At 43.4% G+C, this 20,239-nt stretch overlaps 1 protein-coding gene across 4 annotated transcripts in view; it reads right to left on the reverse strand.

Moving 5' to 3' along the window:
- The window catches only part of PALLD (palladin, cytoskeletal associated protein), a 225,245-nt gene that overhangs the window by 22,081 nt on the left and 182,925 nt on the right, over nucleotides 1–20,239 (reverse strand). For 3 of the 4 annotated variants that reach the window (XM_088659970.1, XM_088659979.1, XM_060278691.2), the window contains 5 exons: nucleotides 16,777–17,463; nucleotides 9,805–9,940; nucleotides 8,807–8,908; nucleotides 7,313–7,534; nucleotides 1,812–1,961 (listed from right to left, as the gene is read on the reverse strand). In XM_088659970.1, coding sequence (XP_088516096.1) covers nucleotides 1,812–1,961; nucleotides 7,313–7,534; nucleotides 8,807–8,908; nucleotides 9,805–9,940; nucleotides 16,777–17,463 — 1,297 coding nt within the window. Of the gene's footprint in view, nucleotides 1–1,811; nucleotides 1,962–7,312; nucleotides 7,535–8,450; nucleotides 8,502–8,806; nucleotides 8,909–9,804; nucleotides 9,941–16,776; nucleotides 17,464–20,239 lie in introns of all 4 variants that reach the window. The other variant, XM_088659984.1, reaches the window with a different exon arrangement.

Consider the following 20,239-nt stretch of genomic DNA (forward strand, 5'->3'; position numbering starts at 1 on the left):
ATTCATTAATCACCTTCTGAACCACTGTCTCTAGGCTATTTGCACATAAAATCATTAGAAGCAGCTAAAAACAAAAGAACAACAAATGCATTTAACACAAAGCAGCAACAGTAACAAGTGGGCATGCCTCACTATTGGCCATGCTGCCTGGGGCTGATGGGAGCAGAAGTACAACGACACATGGAGGACCCTTCGCTGGCTACCCCTGCTCTCTAGCCTACTGGAGATGCAAGTAACACCACTTCTTTGGTCTCAAATTGTCATGAAACAACCTCCCAGTGAGACTGCTTTGCCTACAGTTAAGGGCCTGCTTTCCTTCTGGAGGATTCCGCTCTAGCGGTCACATCATTTGACAAGCAGGCTTTCGACCTTACTTCCGAAATCTTTTACCTAAACGGAGTGGCATTTGTTGACCTGAGGTTCCCAAGGGGCAACACAGGTAAAGAAGCGTATTATTTCCCTTGGCAATCACACAAGGCACTTGTGTTCTAACTTTTACTAAAAGAGCACGGCTTATCCTGCTGCCCTCTGTTGAGCTGACTCCTTCTCTTTCTGCAACAGGCGGTAAAGCTTACCCAATGTCTTTGTTTGTTTGCCACTCCACACCTCTGGCTAGCCTGGTGGGGTATATGGAAACACCCAAGAGGACATCAGGACAAGGGGTAAGTTTTATTATGGGGGACAGAGTGGGGATTCAGCATGGTGTTGCCACTATTGGCAGGTGCCCCAGTTTTCTCGTAACATATAATTACATCCGTAGCTCCTTTGTTGCCCTGGACTGTTATATGGGAATGCCTATCTTTCTTGTCATTTGGGTACTCATGGGCTAACTGGTAAAGCTCCACACTGTCCCTGGGGCTCAACTGGGAAGAGGGGATTTCATTACAGAAATGGAGTTTGGCATATCTCTCGGCTGAGGGGCTCCACGACTTCCTATAGCTAGTTGTATGGAGCCTGTGACTGGCAAGGGGAGTCCATCTATGCAGGTAGCCAGGCTGGAGATATTTAGATCAAAGTGGATCTCATTGTGATAACAAAAAGCTTCACAAGCCAAGGAAATGAAGGTGACAAGAAAGACAAAGAAGAAAGGACTGCTACTCAAGAGTAAGCTTCATCAGTGAGTCTGGTGAGGTGAGGGACTGATGAACTTAAGGGAAGTGGAGGGCATTTTAATCTACTTTATTTTGCTCAAAAGGGAATATACTGGTTTTCGGTAACTTTTGCACTGTGTAGTTTTTCTTAGTAAACTCTTAGTAAATAATTTAGCTGTTTCATAAACCTGTATGGTCTCTGATTTTAACAACCACATGTTCAGAAGCCAATAAGCTGCACTACCATTAAGAGGTTTCAGGGGGATATTTTAAGTCAACTTTGTAGAACTAATCAAGGTGGGCTGAACTGGGGGATACACCTGTGTCAGCCAGAAACCCCCTTCCCTCAGGAGACATGGGGCCCTGGCAGGTGGTCATCACAAAGTATCAGGAGTAAAGTTTGCATGACTGTTCAGAGCTCAATCATCTTCAACATGGGGTGCATTAAGGTTGCACAAGAACACCGCCTAGATGGCAGTTGCTCAGAATCAGGTCACAACAGAAAAACCTCCTTCTTTTTAATAATCCCCTGGAGGAAACGTGTTTGCAACTTGGCAACTGGTCCCACCCTATTGGTGTGAGATGAACATGGATGCTTTAATTATCACCTAATCCCAAATGACATGACCCATCAATTAAGTTAACTGAGAGTCAGGTTGTGAATGCTTTGGAGATCTGTGCCCAGGAGTATGCTTACTCCTAAGTCAAGACTTGGTTTACCTGAGGGTTGGCAGCCATGATAGTGTAATTCCCATCATCATCCAGGGCGGAAGCTGCAGTGTGGAGAGAGCAGGTCCCGTCAGGTTCTCTTTGCATCCTGTAGTGCTCGCTCCTTTTAGATATTTGCTTCCCATCTTTGAACCAATAGATCTGTGTCAGAAAACAAAATGTAAGTGATGAAGGAGGCAGGGACAGAAATCAGAATGAAAATTGTGAGCAAGCTTCACTGGCTCAAAAGGCCAGAGAGCTACAATAAGAATATGGAGCAAATCCCTGCCTTTCCTCTTCTTTTTGTTTCTTGCTCTCCATATGTCTAACAGTGGCTGGTGCACCTATTTGCAGCATCAGGAGATCTGCACTGTTGAGTGTCAGGAGGCTAGTGGTCCCCTCTCGTTGTTGCAAGAAGTTGAGCTGGAAAGCTAAGGGCTGCCACCAGTGTTACATATAATGCCAAAACTGGGCAAAGAGGATGGGCAAGGGCAGGCACAACCTAACAGCCTGCTCGTATTCCCTTACCTTGGTTCCAGCTACAAGTCTGAACTTGGTCAGACACCCATGCTTGTCTTACCTTTCTCAGGTGACTAAAGTGAGCGACAAGAATCAGCAGTGCCAAAACTGGGCTTAAAAAGCACTGCACTGATGTCATCTCATGCAACTTTGTTCAAGCCACTTTAACCTCATCCTTGCTTTTTTAAAAAGGGGCGGGTTGTAAACAGTGACTTTCCTCCACACCGAAATTCCTGCCATATCCTGCTTATGTGGCGTATCACCCCATCTATAAAATGAAACGCCTGACGTTGGTTGGTTTACATTTTTATCGAGGCATCCCCCTCTATCAGACATTATGAGCGGTTTAAGCTTCTTGAACTCAACACATGGAAAAATGCAAAGCCTTGTACATTTGACCCATGTTTTTACACTGAATAAGGATGGCGGTGGGCGAGGGAGACAAATCTTGGTGACAGGCCCTCCTATATTGCATTCAACATACTGTTGGAACGAACAACACACATATAATCTCCCCTGTGCGATCAGATATCCTGATTATAGAAGGTTCCTGGCTGTGTGCACATTTTGTGTGTGTGCTGGGTCTGTTCTGAAAATCAACAAATGTATGTGGGTTGGAGCAGGACACACTGCCATGACCCTCTCCTCCAAAATGAGTTTAGAACACAAACACACACAAGTCACACAAACAGGACTCTTCTGATGCTGTGATAACCAGAAGGCAAATGAGAGCTACTTTCCTACAGATATTTTTTTGCAGCTCGCAAACTGTTCAGCTGGGCATGCCAAGCTTCTGTCCAGCAGAGCGAAACTAAAAGTTTGCCCAAAAAAGGGTGATACACATTTAGACTTGATCTTCATCAGGGAACATTCCTTCCTGCCCTTTCCTCTAATGGCTTCCTAAACCAGATATTGCCGCCCAGGATTTGTTTGCACTGAGACTAACATCCGTGCATTAGTTTATCAGTGCAGAATACATGTGGTGCTTATAATTACTTTGAAATGTTATCAGTCATTCTGAAATGAAGACAGAAAAGGTCAATATCATTTACAAAGGGTGGGAAAGGGCCCCCAAACTCCCCCCCCAACTCTTAGCTACTGTATACAGAATTACATTTGTTTGACTTTGGGACCAATCCCAAGCCTTGTATAAAATACTCATGGAGGGATAGAACCAATTTCTTCAATAACTCCACATTGAAGGACATGATGTTATGCTTAGGCTGCAGGCAGATACAGAAGCAGTACACATGTTACACATCGGTAGTGGGAAGTGAAGCAGGATTTCCCACAGCATCAAATACATGTGGCCCCTAGTTGTACAAGCAGACCTGACAAACTAAGCCAGGCACCCCCAAACTTCGGCCCTCCAGATGTTTTGGACTACAATCCCCATCTTCCCCGACCACTGGTCCTGTTAGTTAGGGATCATGGGAGTTGTAGGCCAAAACATCTGGAGGGCCGCAGTTTGGGGATGCCTGAACTAAACCATCCCTCTTAGCATTAGTTACCTCTCTGAATGAGTAAACTTACAAGGGCACCGGCACACTTGACTACCCATTTCCAATATTTATGAATGAAGAAGAGACTTGTGCAAGAAACTCATAGGAAGATCTTTAATCTCAGGGCAACTTGCCTGAAAGCTGCTGGTTATAAGGTTTTTTTGAGGAAGCATGGCAAGGAGGTGGATTAAGAGAGCACCCTCACTCTCAAGACACCTGGAGACCTCAATCACTTGGAAGGAACGTTTGCTTATTATTACATTCCCAAAAGCACAAAAAGGAGAGCTGACCCAAAGCTATTGCTGTATAGATTGCAACTGCTAATTTTGTCAAGATCCTAACCTTTCCTGATGCTTGATCCTTATGCAAATGTCTATCACTGTAAATCCAGCTCCTGGGAGTTCATACTTCCATGTAAGGTTCTCCGGCACTGAGAAGTACCGTGTGTCAATTTCACTCAGCAGTCAGCTGTATCTCTTCCTAATGCATGTGTGTTCAGGACTGTAAAATGCCTATGCTGCCAACAAGGGCTTGTTAATGTGTTCTCATACACTGACATCACTTTTCTGTTTCACATAAAAAGGCATGTTATCATTTATAAACCTATAGGTCTTAGCAAAAGCAAAGCTTCAAAAATAAGTTTGAACTTGCACACTTCAGATTTCGTAATGTTACCTGACATCTGTTGATCTTGTAAGAGCCAGTAATTGTTTTATAACATAACACACTTCTTTCATTACAGAATCAGAAGGCTTGCCAGGAAGTAGCAATACAGTAAATACCTGGTGTCCTAGATTAACACAACTATAAAGTAGCAAACTGCTTCCAAATATGGTTTTCATTTTTTTTTTATTCTGCTGTGCAGCAATTAATGCAGGATTTCAATTCTGCCCCAAACCCATAATATTTTTTTCTGAAATTTCCCATTATCACATATATGTTGCCTTTGTCTATTTTTGCAGTGAATTTTGGAGAAAAATTCTCAAGCTTTAAGTACAGAAACCTAAATTTCAGAACCACAAATCAAATTTTGAAATGCAAGATTTTCAAGATCTAAATTTTCAGTTTTGAGAATGTGAACAATAAAACTTGATAGAAAGTGGCCCAAAAAGGTTTTGTAGCTCACTTTAAAATTTTGAATGCTCAAAAATCCAAAAAAACAACAACCTGAAATCAAAATTTAAATTAAGGAAAATTGGGCATACTTTCAAAATTGTGCAGAATTATACTTTTTTATAACTAAAAATATAATAATGATTAAAAGTTTTTGCCTCCTGTAACAATCACCTCTAGTGGGTGGATAATAAATGTAATAAGTTATAATAGTAGTAGAAATGTATATTAGGTCAAAAAGAACTCCTAGAATTTCAGAAGAGTCCTCTTCTTCTCACAACTGGTTTTTAAGTTCCTGAAAAGGGAGTTGGCTATAAACCTTCAGTACCCAACATGTATTATTTGGAAAACATAAGATCACTTCCTGAAATGACTTCCCGAATGCATGCTTGTGGAAGAAATCTTACATCAGAACTGGTTATTCACATGTTATCCAGAACTGAATCTTAGAGCAAGACCTGACAAGAACTACGTACGGATCTTGTTCATTGATCAACTGTGCTAAAATATTATGTTGCAGAGTGACCTCAGACAAAGGGTGCAGGCTAAGCAGTTGCAGGGAATCAGGAAGATAAAATAAGCCTGGTGACATCATCGAGTCAGTTCAATTATACATGCTGATATCTTCATCAGATATATAATATTGCAAAGCCTCTGATCTGACAACAACCCCCAGTGGTGATCCAATTTGTGACTTCTTTCCCTTTTAGAGAGGCTTTTTATGGGTTTGGTTTTGCCAGCCAAGAGTACATCAAGACTTTGTGTAAAAGATTCCCAATCTCCATGGCAAACCATTCTCAACAAATATGCTAAGAGTAGAAATAAAGCATTCCTCTGATACAAACGATTCTTGGCTCTGTCATTTGGAATGACTCAGGGTGAATAATTGGCCCCAGTTTCAGAACATATATTGTCATGGGAAGAGAGATGAGACTTCCGAAAACCATGGTACTGTGTTTCTGCCAGGGTTTGTAATTCTAGGCATAGGTGACCACTGCTATTGACACCAAGCGGATGACAGCAAAAGCCTGCAGGAAGGAAAACTCCAAATTCACAGGCCTAATTAGGTACTCAGCAAACACATCTCACTCCACATGATCGAAGAATGCTATGATGCCTTGCATGGGCTTTTTGCTCAAAGTTCCACATGATAGGATCCCCAAACAGCTTTGTTTACCACAAGGATATACTTCTCCATGAGAAAGGCCTTGAAAGGTACTTATAACCGGAGCCCTGGTATTACATGGCCACTGCACTGGGAGCTGAAAGCTGCCACAGGGTGAAATTTGGTGACCATTGGCTCCATTTGCGTGAACTGCTGAGCACATTTAACATGTTTAACCAAAAAATAAATTGTATAGAGCATGGTGCTGGTAATGCCAAGGTTGCAAGTTCAATCTCTGTAAGGGACAGGTGCATATTCCTGTCAGTTTGCATTTCTTAGTACAGCAAGGATTGATTTGATGTGTAGAGATCTTTCCTATTCTACTTAATTCAAGAAGGTTGTGGAAGCTTCTCTATGTGAAAGAAGCAAGCGGAAGGTTCATGATGTTTGGGTTATTCCTTCAGGGAAACTGAGTAAAAGGTAAAGGGACCCCTGACCGTTAGGTCCAGTCGTGGACGACTCTGGGGTTGTGGCGCTCATCTCGCTTTACTGGCCGAGGGAGCCAGTGTATAGCTTCTGGGTTGTGTGACCAGCATGACTAAGCCGCTTCTGGCGAACCAGAGTTTAAGTTAAGTTTAAGTTAAGTCTGCTGCAACTGGATGTCTTATGGACAGTGCCAATCCTGAATGTATTGGATTTGTGACCATTATGCTCATTTGCCTTCAGTAGCACTAAAGCTCTGCTGGATGAAATATTCATAGAATCATAGAGTTGGAAGAGACCACAAGGGCCATCCAGTCCAACCCCCTGCCAAGCAGGAAACACCACCAAAGCATTCTAGACATATGGCTGTCAAACCTCTACTTAAAGACCTCCAAAGAAGGAGACTCCACCACACTCCTTGGCAGCAAATTGCACTACCGAACAGCTCTTACTGTCAGGAAGTTCTTCCTAATGTTTATGTGGAATCTTCTTTCTTGTAGTTTGAATCCATTGCTCCATGTCCGCTTCTCTGGAGCAGCAGAAAACAACCTTTCTCCCTCCTCTATTAATTGCCTCTGGTCTTTTTTGGGAATCCTGCAACGTGTTTTAAGTTTTTACTCTGCTAACTCTGCTCTGGATCAATATTAAGTAGAATTACATGACAATTCCTGCACTGCAGGGGGTTGGACTAGATGATCATCAGGGTCCCACCAAACTCTATGATTCTACGTTTCAACCGAAAGCCCACTGACGCTTTGTGTGCACCTCCAATTAAGTTTCTTTTCTCTTACCTTTGGGTTTGGGTTTCCAGCCACTCTGCAGGTGAAGGTAACTGGCATTCCTTCAAAAATTTTGTAATGTTTCAGCTTCATCTCAAAATATGGTGCCACACTGTCCTCCGGGTCTTCTTCTCCATGCTCGACCTCATCATCAGACTCTTCTACAGGAGATCTCTCCAGCCGAAACTCAATCTCACTGATCAGCCTCTGCTCAAAGCTGGAGACTTTGTATTCCTACCAAACAAGAAAAGCTCAGCTAAGTTTCCAACTTTATTTAAGAAAAAAGTTAGAGTGGATTATAGTTAACTTTATTCTCCATATATATATATGTTTTAATTACAAAATCCATTAGGATTGAACTTAAAGAAAACTGTATTTTTGAATGTAAAATACAAGAATCTCTGGGTGAAGAAGAAGAAGCCCAGCACAAGGACTTCCATTTGCACAATGGGGCATCTTCTCCCACCACATCTCCAAAAATTTCATGGGGCAAACTGGAATGCTTGTGCAGATAGAACAGCAGTATGGTAAATCCAGTATTACCATCTTCCTGCAATGGGAAAGGAATCGCATATGGTAACAGTGAATTTATGGCATAGCTGGAGATTGGGAAACTACCATCTCTCCACAAGGCAGAACCATTGTGCAGTGCACTTTCAAGGACCTACCACGTCCATGTCCTACCATTATTTATTGTTTTCTCAATAAAAGCTACCTGAAGTGCCAAATTCAGAAAGGGAGGGAGATGGTTGTATGTGATAGAAATGTTAGAATACTTTGAAATTCAGCTGGATACCTTCTTACATGTGCCAACAAGGAATTCATTTAGACGACAGGTAGAATTCAACACTACATTCTTCCAGTCAGATTAGCTACAGACAGCCATCCCTTTAGATGTCATGTTAATGCAGGATTTACCTGCTGTTGGTGAGTACCATCCAATAAATGTATCACATAAATAAAATAAGGTCTGGCTGTACAGCACAGCAAAGCTTTAAAATGTTAGCCACAGACATAAAAAAAATTGTGCATAACAAAGAAAGAGATAAATTTCCGGAAACAGAAATTTGTAAAGTCAGGAAAGGAAAAGACACCAGAAAACAGACAACTCAGCAGACAGCAAGTCAAGAAAAAGGAAGAGAAGCGAAACCTTTTGAGCATCCTCGGAAGTCACTACAGAAGCACCGAGAGAGCCAGTTCCCTGCAAAAGGCAGAAAAAGAAGATAGGGACCGAAAGTAAGGAGACTCAACTCCACCCCAAAAGAACTCATCAGAATGCGCCACACGTTCAGATCATCAAGTTCAACTAAAAATAATTTTTTCCAAAGCCATTCCAAATTTTCATCTCACTTCTGGACCTGGGTTGTATCCAAAAGTCAGGCACGATTCCCTTTACTGTAAAAAAGCAATGCTTTCAACCAGCCCTCAAACAAGCAGGCACAGAGAGAACCAAGAGAAATAAACTGGCTCTTTTTACTGTGAAAGTGCAAAGCTACGTAGCCGCACCTGTCCTGCCAGTTCTTCTTCCGGCTCTTGAATATTAAATACGGTTGCAGCGCTGTCAGCACCTAGCAGTCGACGAGCCATCTTCTCCTCGTAGGTTAACTTCTAAACAAAAGGAAAGAGAAAGAGAAATTAGTACCATTTATGGGTAAGCAGATGGGCAACACACCAAACAGCAACTTCATTTCACTAGTCAGTTCTGAGACGCACCCATGCCCTAGGCATAGGTGCCAAGTCCCAGATTGAAAAATCCGGGATTAGCAGCGCCGCGGCACCGGAAGTCTCTTCTACGCACTTCCGGACATGCGTAGAAGCGACTTCTGGCGCTGCGGACATTTTGGAAATGGGCACAGCGGCATTGGAAGTCACTTCTACGCATGTCCGGAAGTGTGTATGAGCGACTTCCAGTGCCGACGCGGCACCAGAAGAACATGGCCGCCGGCAGGATCCGGGGGAATACAGGATACTTTGCCATTTGGGACACTTGCAGGAAATGGTAAGAAAATAAGGGGGTTTCCCGGGGAAAACGGGGTACTTGGCAGCTATGGCCCTAGGGCACTCCCCCTCCAACAAAAACTGGAGGGAAATTTTACCCTTTCAGCCCCTATGCAAATGTTCTTTTTTAAAGTACATAAAGGAAGCCTATCTTCCGTAGTTTTACATGCCGTTAATCTGAGCAACAAGTTTTAGAGTAAGTTGGCTTCAAAAGCTACAGTGGTACCTCGGAAGTTGAACAGAATCCATTCCGGAAGTCCATTCGACTTCCAAAACGTTTGGAAACCAAGGCACAGCTATCGATTGGCTGCAGGAACTCACATTGGGACGTTTGGGTTCGAAAGAACGTTCGCAAACCGGAACAGTCACTTCCGGGTTTGCAGCGTTCGGGAGCCGAAATGTTTGACTCGCAAGGCATTCAGGATCCAAGGTACGACTGTAAGTTTATCCAAACCAAATATGTGGCTCTACTGATTTTTGTCAATAAAGATCTTGCCACTACGTACTGGTTGGCCATTGTTCAGTAAGTCTTCTTTGAAGCGAAGCTTTCTTTCCAGGTCCTGAATAACAGCGTCTTTTGTGCCCTGAATTTCTTCATCAGATGCAATCCTAGCAGTTCTGCCTGCTTTCTTTGGAAATCCACTGCAAAGAAAACATAGATAATTTACAGGCACTGTGGGTGCTAAGACACTGAGAGAGCAGTTGCCCCAAACTTGGATCTTGGCATCCACAAATTCTCCTTTTATTGTTTCCTGCACCATCTCCATCTTGCGCCTCTTCTCACTCCCTGTTCACTTGTTCTCCAATCAATAAAACCAACCAGAGTAATTGCAAGGCAAGCAATTACACCTATCACCTCACTCTGGCCAGATGAACAGGCAGTGACAGCAAGGAGAACCAGCAGCACCAGGAAGAGCCAGAGGTTGACAGTGGGGGCCCTTTAATCCTTGGCAGGTCCCCAACAATGCCAGCCCCAGTGTTGGCAACTAGCAGGTATTACTCATTTCTTTCTAGAATGAATAAGTGAAACCTTCTCCTTGAAGATTTACACACAAACATGGGGTGTGTTTGTTGATAAGAAGAAAGCCTTCAAATCAGAATAGCAGTATTTCAAACTCCATCTAGGCTCAGTGTCTGTAATTTGCTTGAACGTACCACAAACAATATTTAAAATCCTATTTACAAAGTTAAAAATAAATGGGCAGAGCACATGTAATGGTTATGTTCATGTAAAAACTCGGGGTGGGGTGGCAGAGCAGGGAGGTTCTTATTAATCTGTTTCTTAGCATGACCTACAGCACCAGGCAGAGGGCCTTCTCGGTAGTGGCGCCCTGTGGAATGCCCTCCCATCAGATGTCAAGGAAATAAAAAACTACTGTATCTGATTTTTAGAAGACATCTGAAGGCAACCCTGTTTAGGGAAGTTTTTAATGTTTGATGTTTTATCGTGTTTTTAATATTCTGTTGGGAGCTGCCTAGAGTAGCTGGGGAAGCCCAGACAGATGGGTGGAGTAGAAATAATAAATTATTATTATTATTGTAGCTTTGTGTATCAAAACATTTCTTTCCAAATCTGTACAAAATGTGGGAGATATAAAAATATTCACTGGAAACAATGAATTCAAAATTAGCACACAAATTGCCCGGTTTGCACATAACACTTAGCCATTTTGGGTAAGCCTGAATGAGCAAGTGTGCTAGGATACAGTTACAAAATCATGGCCACTTCACTCCTCTTTCTGCCGTGCTATTGAGAGCTAAGCGATGGTTTGGCTTTGCATTACTTATGAACTCCAAACAAACCAAGGTTTGTCCTTGGTTACTGCTTGTGGGGAGTCAAAACAAAAGCTCGGGTTCACACATAGTGCTAAGCCAAACCATGGCTCAGCTATTGGCAGTGTAGCAACAGCAGGAGACAAGAAGGAGCAAAGCAGCTATAACTTTCTTCTGACTGTGTACCAACAGACTTGCACTGTTTGGCTTAATGTGATGTGCAAACAAGACCAATGACATTATGCTGCATCTGCCAAATCCAAATTTGAAAAGAACAGGCTGCTGGTATGTGACTCCAAATAAGACCAGAACCATAAAGATACTGATCTTCACTGCTGGAAAGACAACTTTCCCTTAGCTGAAAGGGAAGTGAACTGAAAGGGAACATAACCACAAATGATTACTGCATGCCACTCTGCAACTATTTTGGATAATTATGAAATTAAGAGAATTATAAGCTACAATATACTCTTAAATATCTTTTGGAAATAAGAGTGTTACACTAATATCAGTGTGTTCACATTTGTTCACATTTTCCCCCCTTTTAATCCATACACATAACCCCATATTAAGCAAAATCTATTGTGATTTATTTGTTTAAAGCCTTTTCCTGAATTTCACATAAATGGAACTTGTGTTCTTTGGTATCTAAAAAAGAACCTCAATACCACCGCCTGAGCCCTTTTTATCTAAACCAAAAAGCAACATTATTTTTTTTAAAAAAGAATAAATATACAAGTTAAGGGAAAATAAAACCAACTATGTTTTTCAGCTATTGGATATAATCCAAAACTTACCAAAAATAAAACAAAATTCCCATTAAAAAGTAAACTTGCATTAATTTCAATCACCCACGAGGCCCCCTTCAAACATGGCAAGTGCATAGGCCTCTAGCCAGGTCAGTAAGCCAAAAGCAGCAAACGGCTGGCTTGTGCCCTACCAAAAGACCCTGAGGAAATAAGCCAGGGCACCCTTCCCTCTCTCTCAATAGAGTATGACATATGCTTTGTAGCTTTGCTTAGTTGAGACTGACAGCAGGTCACTTGTCATTAGAAAAATGTTTTTACTGCAGCAATCACTTAGAAATAGAAGTAGATAAAAAGCATATGGGAAATAAACCTTTCCAGATGCAGCCATTTTTCAAGGTAGAAGAGGTCAGTCCTTTTGGCTACTGTACCAACCTGGAGAGTACCTCCTTTCCCACCATAGGAACCAACTCCTAGGGGTCGAGGTCACTTCAGCTCCCCCCCCCAAAAAAAATATTTGAAGGGGCCGGGCTCCTCCAAGGTTGATGGGCATTGCCATTCAAATTATGTGTGCGTGCCACATCATGTGATCAGTTATGTGGGGTGGGTCTTACCTGCCCCCCTGCAATATTTTATTCAAGTTGGCACCCCCTGCTTCCCATTAAGTCAAATTTCTGGCCAATGCTTATTCAGGAGTAACCCGCAGCACTCCATTTGGATTATGAATGAGACTTGGTGCATCTGGACAAAGATCTGCTTCTGTCCTTCATAACTCTGGGCAAGTTTAGGTGAACACAGGATCAAAAATAAAATAAAATCAATTTATGTTATGCACATACTGATCATAACTGTGGATAACACATTGTTCTTCATGTCTACAAAATAACATGGCGGGGGCGGGCAGGATGAGCCATTATGAAGTTTCTCAGAGGTATTTGATAAAAGATGGGAAAAGTGCAACGATGGGGAATCACCCGTGTTTATTGCGAAGCAGCAACTTCAGAGTATTCTGGCTAAAACCTGTGTTCCAGCCAGGCTTTTGTCCTGTCTTCAGGATTCTCTTTCCGAACAGGATTTATTAAGGTGCCAACTGGGACTGAGGACAACAATGTTCTTAATGCCTCGCTTTCTTCAATTGTGTCAGTACTGCTGCTACACCCACAAATGTATTCTGCTTTGGTATAATAAAAAACAACAACCCCAAACCTTAAAAAGTGTCTGTGTTTTGGTTTTCTTTCCAATAGATAAGGAGGAGCACAAAGAAGAAAAAGTTGTTGGAGCCAAATTTGCTGTTACTGAAGGCTATGCGAGTCAGGATCCCCCCACAACCCTCTGCCAAAAAAATGCAGGGAAAGGAAGAGATCAAGAGCTCACAGTGTCACTTGTAATCAAGACGTTGGCTGCAATCCAATATATATGGGATATTGTAGCTTTGAGTTAGTGTGCTGGGCACTTCTACTACAGCTGGCAAAGAAGCCCAAAAGACTGCATTGGTCAACTGAAGCCATTATTTGTGACGTCATGTGCATGCACACATTTATGGCAGAAGTCTTTCGTACAGCAGACCAGCCAGCTTTACTTAGAAGGTGGGGTATCCTGCTTAATGAATTGCTCGGCAGCATGATGTATCATCTTCCTTTGATATTGCTTACGAGCATCCTTGATCAAGGAAAGGAAATTATAAAAACCAGTGGACACTGGGTGACTTGGTAGTTACCGAAGCAAAATCAAATTCAAAAAAGCACATTTGGATGAGACAACCAGCTGCTTCCACTCAAATAAATGCAACCTCTCCCCCACCCCTACGCCACATAACATTCCTTAATCCTCTCAATTCCCATAGTTCTTTCGTATTTGATTGACTGCTTTGAAGAACATGGAAACAGCAATTAAATTTAACATCAGCAAGAAAAGAAATCTAATGGTAATTTTGGAATGTGTAAACAATGCCCATTCCAAAGGCTTTTATTATATCTGGGGCTGGCTGTTCCTACTCGGAGCCATTACTGCTGGGAGTTATGCACACAGCAGAATTCTCCGTGAACATTCGGAGTTGCACCAAAGAATGTGAACAACCAATCTTGCACAAATCCTGCTTCTATCCCTCTTTCAAGCTGACATGCCCACAAGCTGAAAATGCATTCTCCTGCCCTCTGACGTTGCAAGGGATTCCAGTCTAGCCAAGGACTGATGACTAACTCTACATTCTCTTTCTAGTGGTTATGTACTGTATATTTGCAGAGACTCCTTATGAGCCAGCTGTGCTTTCAGGCTCAACCATGCGACTCCACAAATGTAAATAAAGAGAGAATTTGGATTTGCCTTTGGAGATACAATTAAACTGCACTTTCATATGAACAGAAAGGAACGAAACAGAACCCGTTTGGGATTCTGCTACATGGTTGTACTGATCTGAAGAGGTCTAGGAAATACATCTAGGTATGTATGTACCTGGTGGCTGTAATGAACACAGTCAATCAGAGAGAGGAAAAATAGGCATTAAGGCCTGCAATTTGTTTTTGATGCAACTGAAAAACACACTCGGCATCTTCTGATTCAAGGCAACCAGACCCACAGCATAGATAGGAAGCAGCAATCTCTGCTGTACGCGATAACCACTTGTGGACAGAAAGAAGGGACAGCAACAGCTAAGGTTGTGGACAAGGAGCATAGTAGCCTGAAATGGAAGGGAAAACCCAAATTCTAGCTCATTAAAAAGGGAGCAGCACCCCACAAATCAGCTGACCAGTGGGACACACCATTCTCTTTAAATTACTCTACTCAAAGCCCGGAGGGAGTTTCAGAGGAGGGTAGGAAAAACTATGTCTATGAATCAAATTCACAGATCTCTGTGGACAGGAAGAGGGCTGCATGGGCTCCAGGAATTTTGCCAGGGATTGCCACAGCCCGCTCATTGGCGGTGCATTTTATTTCCAGGCCTTCTTTCATACTCTTCAATTTTGCACGTATTTCTCAAGTTAAGCAATTGTTTAACTGGTTTTTATTATGTATCCAAGTTGCTATTTCTAAATGTTTTCTGCATGCAGTAAACAAACCTTTAGAAACATAGGTTTTGGTTGTTGTTGTTTTTTAAAAAACACAAGATTCTGGAATGCCTAAACCTATATGCTGGCAATCTAGCACTTTAAAGCTGTCCAACTGGAAGATGTTCACTTGAACAATGATGGTTCCGGTAATGCTGCCAAATCCACAATCTACAGAGGCCTCTAATTCACAAAAATGAAGCTCCTTCGGGTTGAAATGTTTATGTGATATTTATTGCTCATGTTCCCATGCCACATGTTCGGGAACAAATGTTACTGAGCCTTGATTGAGAGCTCTATAAAACTTTGGTTTCATGGGAAAACAAGATGTCTCCTTTGGCTTCAAGTTGATTCCATTCTTCTATTTAGCTATAGTGAGTTTTCATCCATTATTTCCTCAACTTTCACCCCAAATGTTGAGGACATGTTTGCTATTAACTCCTTAGACTTTGTGCCAGGTAGAAAGAGCCACCGGGAAGTAAGGAGGAGGGGAGCTGAAGCCAAATGAGCTTTTGACCTTTTAAACAACAGGCCACAGCTGAACAATGTTAGGTGCGAAAAGGCACTGTGTGGGAAAAGACCTGAAGATGATGGGCAAGACTGAAAGGGAAGGTCTGACCAAGGCCATAATGGAATTATTAAAGGAGGCCAACGAGGCTCTTTATCTCTGTAGTGGTTCAAAATAATCTACGTTATCTTTCCTGGTTAAGCTTCCTGTGAAGTGTCCAGTGCTGATTATTGTCAGGGTGGGGAAGGGGGAGATGCTGGGATCAAGGCTCTACTCAAGTATCAGAGTTCAAAAGCCCAATGGCCACAATTAGCAGAATCCTAAGTAATAAGAGCAGGGATGTGGGTGACACTGTGGTCTAAACTACTGAGCCTAGGGCTTGGCGATCAAAAGGTTGGTGGTTCAAATCCCTGCGATGGGGTGAGCTCCCGTTGTTCGGTCCCAGCTCCTGCCAACCTAGCAGTTTGAAAGTGCGTCAAAGTGCAAGTAGATAAATAAGTACCGCTCCGGTGGGAAGGTAAACGCTGTTTCCGTGCTCTGCTCTGGTTCTCCAGAAGCGGCTTAGTCATGCTGGCCACATGACCTGGAAAAACTGTCTGTGGACAAACGTCGGCTCCCTTGGCCAGTAAAGCCAGATGAGCCGCGTAACCCCAGAGTCGTTCACAATTGGGCTTAACTGTCAGGAGTCCTTTACCTTTTTAAGTAATAAGAGTAGAAATAAGAGATTCTACTGGCAATCACAGGCCTTTCAAATATGGATCTGGCCAGTTATTGCTCTGCTGGTTGGCTCAGAATGGTGCCCAGCACCATCTCTTCCCATCTGTTTCACATACTGCATGTTTGGGCATAGACCCACATGCCTACCTTCTTAGAAGGGAGTGGCAAAAATGAGAAGTTGTAACGTTGCCAAGGACAGGGACCCAGAGTATAACAATAACTTTAGTCATCTTGGGAGGGTGGAGCAAGGGAAAGGAAAGTCTAGGTGATATCTGGAAATCATTTTGAAGCCAGCAACTGGTTGCCAATGAGGACTCTGTGGATCGACTACTACTCTTGACTGCCCTTCAAATGCAACTTCCTATACTGGGCCGAGAAGGAAAGGTAGCTGGCTATAGATATACAGTAAGAGCAGCATCCAACAACCATGTGCATGTAAGAAAGGATAACAGTCTGAAGGTACCAGGGCTTTTAACTGCAATGGACTGGGGGGTGGGGAATGAATGCTGGTAGAAGACCATGCATGATGGCTGAGATACCTGCCATACAAGTGTGCTCTGAGAGATATCCTACTGGAACAATACATTAACTATGGAGACAGTCATGGAGGTGCCTACAAAAAGCAAAGCAAAGTAACACCAAGACTAATAAATCATTGTTTTGAGAAGTCCACCAAACATTGATACTTACGGTGGTGTGACGCCTTTTGGAAGTCCTAGTGCATTGACAGAGATGGGAGGTGGCTGGGATGGCAGCAAGGAGCTGAGGAAGGCGGCTGGGGACTGGCCGGAGTTTGAAAATCTTGATGTTGGAGAAAGGCTGCCAGAGGGTGAAGGGACAGAAGTCGGGAGAGGAGGTGGCGGGGGTGGCGGCAGTGGAAAGAAATCGGCGGCTGGAAAAGATGATGTTGGACTGAAAACTGGTGGAGGTGGAGGCGGCGGAGAAGGAGACCACGGGTACTCCCCCTCCGGAGCAAATGGCTGAGAGAAAGGGGGAGCAGATGTTCTGCCAAATTGTTTCTGGGAAGCCGTGGGAGACATGGGAGATGGAAGGCTTGATGTTGAAGATCCGGAGGAAGGAGTCACGTAGCTGGAAGCAGGGCTGATGTTCTGCGCAGCAATGAACTGCTTCGGGCGGGCATAGTTGAAGGAGCCGGATGACTGCATGGCGGGAGCAGAATGGGAGTTCAGAACGCTCATTTGCCCAGGAGAAGCGGCAGAGTGACTTGACTCAAGTTCTTGGAATGAAGGTGGAGGGGGAAAAGTTGGAGACAAGGGCAGAGTCTGATGGAAACCAGCTTGCTGCTGAGGGCACCACTGGGCAGATTCTTTTTCCAGTCGGATTTGGTTTTGCAGCTGCTGAAGCCTTAGAGGGTCCCTGTATTTAAAAACAGGAGAAAACAAATTTAATTCTGTGTTGTGTTGTGAACAACACCTACAACAAAAAGAGAACTGCCAGTTTGGTGCTACGCAGATAAACATTCTTGACCTACATTCCCTGTTAACAGATGAGAAGTGGGGCATGGGAATCCCAGTTTATCCCCTGCCATGTGTAAATTCTCTGCCTCCTTTCTCAATTACAGGCTGCACCTGCATCAACCTAGACAGAGTCACCACTGTTACCAGGATTTGAAGCTGTTTTTTTTCAAATCCTGATGGAAAGGTACCTTGCTTAGTGATAACCATGGTTAAGGTGAACATAGATGCTTTTACCATGGTGAAGACCTGGCAGCAATGGGAGAAGCAGAGAGAATCTGCAAATGGAAGTGGACATGGGGGAAGATACAATCTCCCCTCTCGTAACCATTACAGCTGTACCACACCCTTATCTGTGTGTGAACCAGACCTTTTAAATAACGCCTCCCCCGAAGTTAGCAGTACACACGATACGAACAAAAACTAAGGAATGCTTAAATATAAACGCACAATAAACAAACACACCTATGTACCAGATTAGCTGAGGCAATAATCTCATTCCAGGAAATATTGTTCTCAGCTTCCTTATGATGAAAAAAGGATTTACTACCATGCAAAAATTCATTGTGAATGCCAAAAATAATATTGCTATCACAAAACAATGAAACACATGACAGAATACAGCCACATCCTCAGCTCTTTATATACAACTGTGATCCTATGCGCACTGACTTGGGAGTTGGTCCCACTGAACAGAGATGGCTTTACAGTCCAATCCTACTCATGCTTACTAAGTTCACAGAAGCCTAACCTGCAAACCAACCAATCATTAGTCTGCTTGTAAGTCATAAAAGGGGCTGATGGACTCAGTCCCTCCTCCACCCGCCCTGCTATATTTCCATGTTGCATGTACAGGAAAGGGCCTTGACCAGCATAGAAACATGGGCTGATGAAGGGGGCAAGGAATGCTCCACCCCACCTCCCACAATGCACTCGTTCCCTGGATGCAGTTCCTTTCCATCTCTAGCAACCATGCAAGAGCTTAAACACAAGGCTGTGCAAAAAAAGCCCACCCCAAACTCTTCTCTAATTTGTATTGAATTATTTCCCACACATCTATACAGTACTGGACTCTCCAGGGCTTAAACAAGAGAAGATTCCCTATCTCCCTTGAAGTTGGCACATTTGGTGAATGCCTGCTTCCTGTGTAACCTGCCCCAGGCTCATAGCAAGGGTGGAACAAGTAGGACCGCACCACCAGCTGGGGTGCTTTACTTCACCTAAGCTTTAAAATAGGGTTCCCCCCCCAAAAAGGAGCCTTGAAGAATAAGAGCTTGGTTTACAGTAAGAACAGTTTCAGGCAGGATGGGGTAGGGGGTTATTGTTGGATTTGAGTGAAAGGAAGAAGCCATGGAAGCTATAGAGTCTGGTGTGTGTGTGTGTGTTTATTGTGGAACATCTAAATATTTGTGCATGGGACAGCGGCCAGCCACTGTGCCACATAACGCATGCAAACTATTTTAGCAAGTATTACATGCAAGTTCACACCCATGCACTCAAAGGGCTACAGCTGCTCTACTGTAGCAAGGCTACATTCTCAACAAAACCTCGGTCCAAGCAAATATCAGCTTTATCCTTGTGTGGTCTTTATTGGAAGATTCGTCCGTCTTGTTTACATGCTGTCTTTCACAGCTAGAAAGCTACGAATAGTCCTAAATGTTCCAGATGCTGCTGCTCTTTTAAAAAAAAAATATTATGTGTGCACACCATTTTTTTTCTTTTAGTATACCTGCCCTATAAATATTTATAGCATAGCTGACAACTTTAAAATCTTGGCCTGGATTTTGCCCTGCAAGTGAAGTCTCATATATTATGTGGCCTTGACGGTTGTAGACTAGCAGATGCGCAAAAGCAGTAGTCATCTAGTAGCTTACTCTGAAGAGAATATTCTTCCCACACTCATGGCAAATGTTACGTAAATACAAAGCCTTCCAACCTAAAACACGCAGTTAAGGCGAGGTTGGGTCTGTCACAATTAACGGCGAGGAGAAGGGCTGTAGCTCAGTGGTAGAGCTCTGGCATTTCCACTCAGGGCGAGGAAAGACTCCCTGACTATACTCTAGGGAGTCCCTGCCAGTTAGTGTAGAAGAGCGATGGAGGTCCTAGGCCTGCCAATTGGGCCTATGCAGCCATTTTGGCTAGCCATGCCCTCCTGTCACTCACTTGTCATTAGGTGCAGGTCACGCCGTGGCTGTTTAAATTTGGTGGTGAATACAGAAGCCCAGCTTGGATTGGTTCCACTCAGAGCTCCCGAGTGGCACTGACCCCTGTTGCAAGCTTAAGAGTGTGATCCCAAGTGCTCCTTGACAGCATGGCCTACGTTAAGCTCTGTTTAAATACAGCACTGAATGCAAGTCTTGCTGGCCTCTAGTGGGCACAGCTCCACCTGACATCCACCCACCTGTCAAAAACAGATCTGTGGAGGGGTAAAAAAGGTTTAAAAAAAGGTAAATTACCCCTGGACGGTTAAGTCCAGTCAAAGGCGACTATGGGGTTGTGGTGCTCATCTTGGCTTTCAGGCTGAAGGAGCCGGCATTTGTCCACAGATAGCTTTCCGGGTCATATGGCCAGCACAACTTCCAGCACAACGGGACACCGTGATGAGTGCAGGAGACCACGGAAACACCGTTTACCTTCCCACCTCAGTGGTACCTATTTATAAACTGCTAGGTTGGCAG

Source organism: Zootoca vivipara, chromosome Z1 (assembly GCF_965207765.1).
Source record: "Zootoca vivipara chromosome Z1, rZooViv2.hap1.1, whole genome shotgun sequence".
Lineage (NCBI taxonomy): Eukaryota > Metazoa > Chordata > Lepidosauria > Squamata > Lacertidae > Zootoca > Zootoca vivipara.